Source organism: Engystomops pustulosus, chromosome 4 (assembly GCF_040894005.1).
Source record: "Engystomops pustulosus chromosome 4, aEngPut4.maternal, whole genome shotgun sequence".
Classification (NCBI taxonomy): Eukaryota; Metazoa; Chordata; class Amphibia; order Anura; family Leptodactylidae; genus Engystomops; species Engystomops pustulosus.
This window is the reverse complement of record NC_092414.1, coordinates 87,387,019-87,396,555: the sequence shown is the minus strand read 5'-3', so window position 1 is coordinate 87,396,555 and position 9,537 is coordinate 87,387,019. Positions and strand designations below refer to the sequence as shown.

The 9,537-nt window shown below is 41.7% G+C and overlaps 1 protein-coding gene across 1 annotated transcript; it reads left to right on the top strand.

The window, feature by feature from the left end:
- Positions 1–643: 643 nt before the first annotated feature.
- Positions 644–7,151, top strand: KICS2 (KICSTOR subunit 2). Its single transcript, XM_072146614.1, has 3 exons — positions 644–1,119; positions 2,752–3,040; positions 3,917–7,151. Exons 1-3 carry the CDS (start codon positions 792–794, stop codon positions 4,725–4,727), a joined length of 1,428 nt encoding a protein of 475 aa, XP_072002715.1. The 5' UTR covers positions 644–791; the 3' UTR covers positions 4,728–7,151.
- The last annotated feature ends 2,386 nt before the right edge of the window (positions 7,152–9,537 follow it).

The following is a 9,537-nucleotide window of genomic DNA, read 5'->3' as shown; positions in this document are numbered from 1 at the left end:
GCTGTAGCACATGCGCCTCTTGACACTAGGTTACTGCTGGGCCTCTATATCCCAATGTGAGACCAACTGTGAAGGTAGAGCAGCACTGTGAAGGAGGGGACCAGGGTCCCAGTGTGGGTGCAAGCCTCCGCTGAACGGACTCAAGGTAAGCAAATGATTGCCAAAGGAAATAAAAGAGTTGAGGCAGCACTCCTGGAAAAGGCTAGGTGTCTATTCAGCCAATGTGGAAGGTGCGACGTTTCAGCCGCTCAATGGAGCTCTTTTCAAGGCTTCCACATTGGGTGAATAAACACCTAGCCTTTTCCAGGAGTGCTGCCTCATCTCTTTTATTTCCTTAGCCAATGTGAGACCAGTGATAATGAGCGCCACCCTGCAGGACCAAGGCTTATTATTTTACTGAGGCTCATTAAAAAAAAATCTATATTTACTAAAGAGTCGTTACACGTCCAATCCAGTTCTGTGAACACTATTTGGGGTTATCAACATGTTATCTGGTTTATTACACTTCTCAAAATGTAGTACAAGAACCCAGACAACATGGCCATGCTTTGTAGGAAGTGCGAGCATCTTCTCCTTCTTGCCCTCCGCTGACACGTGTCCTTTCTGTCTGCTCTCAATAAAGTTGTTGAGGACGCTGAGGGCAACGTCATGTAGACGTCACTCTTCCGGCGCCGTCACGTGACCCAGGTAAACAGTCCGGTGTCGGCAGTGAGTTCCCCGCTGGTAGTGCTGGTTCGGCAGCTTTCCGTGTCCTCGGTGCCGTGCTCCGCTGTCGCGCGGTGTGTCGCTGTATGGTGGTGCCCCAGCAAGCGGGTGATGCCCCGGCTGCCCCTGGGCAGGAGGACGACGATGATGACGAAGAGCCGCTGCTGCTGATGACGACTGTGGTGATGCTCTCCCAGAAGACCCCGCCAGTCACCGCCGAGCAGAATGTGCTGCAGACCTTCTTCTCGCACCTGGGTCACTTCTCCTATGACAAAGCCAAGGACAACGTGGAGCGCGAGAAGGAGGCCAACAAGAACGCGGGCATCTCGTGGTCGTCCATGCTGGCCGCCCTGGCTCACCTGGCGGCCGCCGAGAAGGCTTATCACAGCATGAGCTTCCTAGGACAGAAGCCGGGTGAGCAGCTAGTAGTGCGGCCATGCCCTATCCTAGCGATGAGGCAGAACACTGACCCTGCAGCCCTGGGCAGGGAGCAGATAGGGGCCCCCATCAGTGTTGGGTGGTTGTTTCCAGGAATTTTCTATCTATTCTTTTTAGGCCCAGTTCACACCCGCATTGGGACTTACTGGTTTACCTGTTGTTTTGGGAGAGTGTAAGTGTTGGTGATATATTCCTCTACAGCGGCCATCTTGGGGGGGGGGGGTATGCTGCCCACCCAGGGATGCCAATACTGGCAGCTATCTCATCCTCCCTCATAGGGTTAATTAGGACTCACCTTACAAAAGTCAAGAGGGCTGCTGGGGCCCTGCATAAAAAAAAATCCCTATCAGTAAGAGATTCTAAAAACATTCAGCCATTCACTTTTATGTTTAGCCAATGACCTCAATGAATGAAAGGTTACCTTCTGTTACGCCTTTGTTATAACAAAACGTGAACTAGAACGGGGTAATAGAATAAATTACTTATCAGCAGAGCTCCTCAGACTCATACGCATATTTAAAAAGTGTTGTTTTTACAAAACAAGGGGTTTCTGAAAGATCCAAATAAAGTTTTCTGGTGATGTCCACAAAAAAAGGGGAGGTGAGTTGTAATCTTCTATTATCAGGTAATCCTTTAACCCATTCACGACCAATGACGTAATGGCACGTATGCTGCATATTACAAAGCTGCCGAGGGTACTTCGGGTTAACCCATGCATTACATTGTAATGTATGAGGAGTAAAATCCCCATTGATTTTGTAAACGTCATCAAAATCCGCAAAAAACTACACCACCCACAGCTCTGTACACCAAAGTATAAAAAAGTTATTAGCGCCAGAAGATGGCAAAATCCCCCAAAAAATGTTTGCACATGAGGTTTTAATTTTTTTAAATGTATGATAACATTATAAAACCTATATAAAGTTGTTATCCCCGTAATCGTACCGACCCAAAGAATAAAGTAGACATGTCATTTGGGGTGCACAGTGAAATCCATAAGATCCAAGCCCACAAGAAAATGGCACAAATGCGTTTTTTTACCAATTTCACTGCATTTGGAATTTTTTTTCCCGCTTCCCAGTACATGGTATGGAATATTCAATACCATCTCTATGAAGTGTAATTTGTTACGCAGAAAACAAGTTGTCACACAGCTCTGGACATGGAAAAATAAAAAAGTTATGGATTTTTGATCATGGGGAGTGAAAAATGAAAAAACAAAAAAGGGCAAGGTCCTGAAAGGGTTAAGGCTGTCCCGGTCTCTTTAGGGCTTGTTGGGTTTTGACCTGAGAAAATCCATAAAAAAACTTTCTTCCATAGAACATAGTGGGAGGCTGTTTACTTTTTTTTTCTTGAAGTGACATTGTAGGAATTTATGATAACAGCGGACTTTGATCTAGTGGCCTATGACCTTGAATATGTTTAAAGGGCTGTCTTGTCTAATCTTGTGTTTTTGTTTGTCTTTTGACATTACGAAATGCGTGGATTTTAATGTTTTGATGCTGGATATTCTGTGTTTCTTTGAAGTGAAAAGTATTGGTTATGGAGTGAGGTTATTTTTCTATGTGGAGGGTGCACTGGCTTATGCTAGTGTCTTGTCTTTTGCAGGTGGACAGTCGTTCTTCAGCCGGAAGGATTCCATCAGAACGAATTACACCTCATTGTACAATGAGCTGAAGAAAGTTGTCACCACGGGGAGAAATGCCACTGGTGGGACGGCTCCTCACTTGGAAGAACTGCTTTCTCATCTGTCAGAACAACTCTGCTTTTTTGTTCAGGCTCGAATGGAAATTGCAGATTTTTATGAGAAAATGTACACACTGAGCAGTCAGAAATTTGTGAACGCTGAGGAACTTGTGAACATCTTGGACGCTATTTTAAAGAAGTACAATTCCAGGTGAGCATTACTACACACTGCTTGACATAGATAGGTTAAACTATGATAAGTAAAGTCAGCAAGGTCTTCTAACAAGTATGGGACCTAGTCATTTATCAAATTCTTTAAATGAATTTGCCCTTTTTATTTAGAATTGTAAAACTGCTATCGGTTCGCTTCCCCAATAGGCAGAGGTAAAATCCTGTCCGGGAGCTCACAGTGTTCTAGCCCTGGCTAATCCCTTTGCAGGTATGGTAGAGCTTGTGGGTGTATGGAACAAAGAGATGCCACAAAGAGGGTTTTCCCATAAACAACATTTATCCTCTGCCCAAACATATCCAGGGGGTCCGGTTACCGGACACTGAAGCGCAGGATGCGTTTTGCTCCATTGATTGCTATGGGACATTCCAATATGTCTCACATCCAATATGTCAATGCCAGAAGGCAGCATAACAGGGCAGCTAAAGTGGACTCCCCATTCTCCTCAAACACTTTCCTTCCTGGGGCAGAAATAGTCCATCTAAGAATTAATGTGGGTTTTAAGTATGTTTAGTTCGGGGGAAAGAATTGATTCGCTATGAAAAAAAGAGATTTTAATTTTAGGTAATTTTTACTGCCGGACAATCCCTTCATTTTCCGCTATTACTAATGGATTAATGGAACTGAACATAGAAAAATGTCAGTGGAATTTCTGACACTATTGTCTTCATGACTATTTCTATTGTATTCAGACATGTGTTAATACATTATCAAAGCAATTAATATCTTTGTAGATTCCCTTCTGGTAATAATAATTGCATAGAGGCTTGTAAATGCAGCAGTTCCCATTGTGTGTTGCTTTAATTCAACTACTGTACTTTTCATGTGTGCCTCATTTACTTTTTTGTTTGTGTTTAGGTTTCATCACCCTATATTGTCGCCTTTAGAAAATGGCTTCCAGCTTGAAGTTGATGTTCTTGTGCATCTGCTAAAGGCCCAGAGCCAGATATTTGAGTGGAAATTCCTATTGTCTCTTGTAAACTTGCACAATGCACATACTAAACTTCAAAGTTGGGGACAGATATTTGAAAAACAAAAAGAAACCAAAAAGCATCTCTTTGGGGGACAATCTCAGAAGGCGGTGCAGCCCCCACATCTCTTCTCGTGGCTCCTGAAATTTAAAAATATCCTGCTAGCCAAGTTCAGCTTTTACTTCCATGAAGCACTGAGCCGACAGACCTCCGAGATGAAGACCCTGACTGCTAAGACTAACCCAGATTACTTTGGGAAGATATCTAGCTTCATTAGAAAATATGATGCAGTCAATGTCTCCTTAATATTTGATAATCGAGGATCAGAAAGTTTTCAGGGTCATGGGTACCATCATCCGGATTCTTACAGAGAAGCCCCTAAAGGGGTTGACCAATATCCTGCTGTGGTGTCACTGCCATTGGAGAGACCAGCGGTTCACTGGCCAAATGTCATTATGATAATGTCTGAAAAAACTGGTGATCTAAACACTTTAGAGAAGGTTGTCCACTTCTATGATGAAAAGGTGCAAAGTACATACTTTCTGACACGACCTGAGCCGCACTTTACCATTGTGGTCATTTTTGATTCAAAGAAATCTGAGAAAGATTCCCACCTAATATCTTTTCTAAATGAGCTTTCTCAGTCTCTGAAAACCTCCAGAGTATATGCAAGCCTTAAGCCGGGCTCAAAAAGTTGAAACTAGCAGTAATAAAGCCAAGAGTGCAGCCTTTTTTTTTAAAAAAAAATTTAAACAAGTTATATCCCATTTAGTGACTTGCATAAGGTAACAATGGGCCAGAGGGATTAAACTAGGCTATCCTGCTGAAATATAATACACACATACCTCCAAGCCGAGCATGCAGGTCCATTGTTAAGTTGGTTTGGCGATGAGCTTTCAATCCATAGGTTTCCTTGCCTGTGTGTCAACTTTAAACAATACACGACAGGAAGAAGTATCTACCATGGAGCAATATGCAATAAAAATAAAAGGATTTGGCTAGTTTTAGCTAGTGTTACCAATGTGTGTAAGCTGCCCACATTCATCTTGCCTATATACCCTTAGTATGAAGCTTTGACCTCCTTCACTCTATTGTTCAACATGCCTGTGATCTTACATCAAACTGGTAGGGGAGCTGAGGATAGGGGCAACTGGATGGAGTGCCACTACTAAATCCTGTGCTCCAATAATGTCAAATCCAAAACGAAAAAGTAATCGCTACTTTCAACAATATTTCTTATGAATCAAATAAGTTTTATTAATCAGTTTATCACAAAAGAATATTCATCAACATACAAAAAAGGGTAGTTATAAAGTGGGAACACATTAGTTAAAAACAGTGCACAGCCACATAAGACAAAAGCAGAACACCAAGGAAAAGATTACTTGGTATGGGATCCATACAATCACTTAGACCAAAGCATAATCGAGTACAAGCCTCAGCTATAGAGTATGCTAACTCAGTGAGTACCAAAGGTCATTACCATACCGGGATAGGTGGTGTACACAGTGCAGCCCCGACACGTGTTTCGCCAACTGGCATTCTCAAGGGGAGTCTGTAGCTGAGGCTTGTACTCGATTATGCTTTGGTCTAAGTGATTGTATGGATCCCAATTCCATGGTGTTCTGCTTTTGTCTTATGTGGCTGTGCACTGTTTTTAATTGTGTTCCCACTTTATAACTACCCTTTTTTGTATGTTGATGAATATTCTTTTGTGATAAACTGATTAATAAAACTTATTTGATTCATAAGAAATATTGTTGAAAGTAGCGATTACTTTTTCGTTTTGGATATGCCTGTGATCTTAGTTTGATCATTTATGTCCCCCTTCAACCTCTTCTCTGAATGCGTTGTCACTATGTTATCACTTGCCGCTCTGTCTAAGACTTCTTATGGTCAGATACATAAGTTGACTGTTAGTAAGATGTACTGGTATTTATGCCTACACACTAGCTACTACGCAGCCTGCCCCTGCCCAGTTTCTGTGCCTTTGCATCTTTGAGTTAGTTACCAGTCTTTCCTTAAGTGGTGTTCTTCCTTGTTCCTTCTTTTTGCTCCTTCACTTGCTTTCACTTCCCATATACTACTGATCCTCAGATCAGCCAAAGAGTGCAGTCCATCCATAATAGTTATTTAAATTATTGGGGAGTTTTATGGCTCGTGTGTCAGCAGTTGCCTTCTTATGGGACATTACAACATTCTCTTGACAATACTTTATGCTAATGTACCCTCAGTATTTGTCCTATATAGCTATATCTGTGACTGCAGACGGAATTGTTTGTCTTCTACATTGCTATGAAGGTAAACTTCTGTCTATATAGATAAGGTCTGATTCGGAACTATCTAGTTGTCATGGGATATGGCACCGGAAGAGTCAAAATGCAGTATAATCTGCACACAAACTGAGCAGAATGATGCTGTAAATAGATTTGTGGGAAAAGACTATTTGGGCTGTAACTACTCTCCCACAATAAGTCCAGAAAATATATAAACCATAAGTCTTACATAATTCCCCCCCCCCATCATTCTGCCCCATTTCCATTGGAAAATTGGTCTGCTCAGTGCCCTCTATGGTTCCAATGAGCTAGTATTAAAAAAAAAACTCAAGCACAATCTGATTTTTTTAGTGTATTAGTGGCATAAACATAGACAATCTTTCTGCCATTCCTATAAATACATATATATATAAAAAATTACTTGCTGCATTCAACCAGTATTGTAGTATTTTGTTCTTACACATTTCTACTGATAACTACTACTGGCAGCTGCTAGCACAGTGCAGGAAACTTGGTCTCCTAATTTATATATTTATGTTCTTGTGACTGGAGCAACTCGGTGAAAACTATGTTGTGGCCTTTGTTGGGCATCTTAATAAAATAGATACTTTGTCCAACAAATATCTGTATATTTTTTTTACATGACCTGAAAAGCAATTGTATTGGTTCTTACTCCAGGACTATAACTATACCATCTTTTTAAGATCTGTTGCTTTTTACATTTTGATAATGCTCATGTGAAATATACATTGTTGCAATATGTTAAAATTGGAACGGGTATAAATAACTGCACTATTGGGAGTTAAAGATCCTACATGCTGCTGAATTAAATGCAATTTGCTAATCTATGCTGTTATTTGTTTGTGTCTATGGACATTGGGCTTGTCTATTTGTTTTGAGCTGTGTATTTATGCACATTAAGTGCAAAGATCTACGTGTGTAACCCACAGATGGACGCCCTGAGTTTTACACTATAGTCTTTCTGACTAGGACATGTTCTACTTTTTAGCAGATCTCCTGCAGGGCTCTGATGCCTTAAAAAATACTGTGTGCCATTTTTGGTATTGGAAATACATATTTTTTTAAATTTTTTTTTTGTATTTCACTATATAGCTGGCGGATACTTGTCCCCTCTACTTGATCTAAAGCTTACCATAAATGTTCCCTGCGCACAAACATGTTCAGCATGTTGGTCCAATACCATGGACCTGGACAATGCACAGGAAAGGGAGTCCTTACATTATACAGAATATTGTCTGTTGGTCGAACTACAGTGCTGGCAGTTGAGAAAAGCAACCACAGGTATGAACATCAACATACCTCCCAAAATATGAGCTAAATGGTTAATTTATCCAATATAATGTTTTCTGATCTTAAAATAGACTAAATGAATCAATATCTATTCAGCCAGAAGACCACTGTTGTATTTTATATATGTGCTCAGAAATAGTGCATAGTTTACTGCTTGTTAATAATTAAGATTTAGAGGTGTTTCACACAGGCAATCATTTCGTCTTTTTCATGCGCTCAGACAATTTTAAGGCTCGAGTTTTTGCCAAAAAAGCGCCCAGTGTATACTCTGAGCACACACACATATACCGGCAGATGGAGGTATCATTTTTGCATCTGTCTCCGCAGTATACAGTAGCAGGAAACCCTGGATGGGAAAATGCAGCAAGTTTTGTCCATGCTGCTCAGCAACGTACATGCTCAGTAGACGCCATAATAGCCTATGGGGGCGGCTACAACTGTATTTATTGCATCCTTCTCCGCTGAGCTTATGTTCTTGGAGAGGACCGTTGCATTGCGCAGTAGATACCCTGAACATTGGCAGCAGCCAATGTTCGCTCCTCCCACTTTCAGGGGGAGGGGGTGTAAATGGACAATGAGAATAGAGCAAAATACATTCTAGACATTCTGTAAATGACATGTTGGGAATCCGTCCAATCTACCCTTACCTCATATTTTTTTTTATCTCTACATTGAGAATCATGGCATTTGCTTTTTTCAAAGCCTTACATGAACAATGTCCAGTTAAAGTAAGAAAAAAAAACGTATCCCGTTTACATTCTATTGTAAGTGACCGTTGTCCTCCAGCACAGAAGCAAGCAAATTGGAGAAGAAGAGGATGGCCGTGAGTATATTTTATTATTTTTGCGGCCTGAGATGAATATTAAAATTCTGCACCCTCCCCTTCAGTATCTACAGTAAATACTGGAAACTTTACCAACAATTAACATCTCTACAGGCAGGCTCACTGATACTGTGTGACTGACTACCAGTGGCATTTACTACCTTATAGATGACAAGCTTTTCCATCAGGAAGAGGATTTTATTTCGGGTTCTCCAATCCATGACATATCACTGAGCTGAGTTCACAACCTGATGTCTTCAGCTCTGTGCAGCATCTCCACCTCACGTCACTTACAGTATAAAGTCATATACACTCACCGGCCACTTTATTAGGTACACCTGTCCAACTGCTCGTTAACACTTAATTTCTAATCAGCCAATCACATGGCGGCAACTCAGTGCATTTAGGCATGTAGACATGGTCAAGACAATCTCCTGCAGTTCAAACCGAGCATCAGTATGGGGAAGAAAGGTGATTTGAGTGCCTTTGAACGTGGCATGGTTGTTGGTGCCAGAAGGGCTGGTCTGAGTATTTCAGAAACTTCTGATCTACTGGGATTTTCACGCACAACCTTCTCTAGGGTTTACAGAGAATGGTCCGAAAAAGAAAAAAACATCCAGTGAGCGGCAGTTCTGTGGGCGGAAATGCCTTGTTGATGCCAGAGGTCAGAGGAGAATGGGCAGACTGCTTCGAGTTGATAGAAAGGCAACAGTGACTCAAATCGCCACCCGTTACAGCCAAGGTAGGCAGAAGAGCATCTCTGAACGCACAGTACGTTGAACATTGAGGCAGATGGGCTACAGCAGCAGAAGACCACACCGGGTGCCACTCCTTTCAGCTAAGAACAGGAAACTGAGGCTACAATTTGCACAAGTTCATCGAAATTGGACAGTAGAAGATTGGAAAAACGTTGCCTGGTCTGATGAGTCTCGATTTCTGCTGCGACATTCGGATGGTAGGGTCAGAATTTGGCGTCAACAACATGAAAGCATGGATCCATCCTACCTTGTATCAATGGTTCCGGCTGGTGGTGGTGGTGTCATGGTGTGGGGAATATTTTCTTGGCACTCTTTGGGCCCCTTGGTACCAATTGAGCAT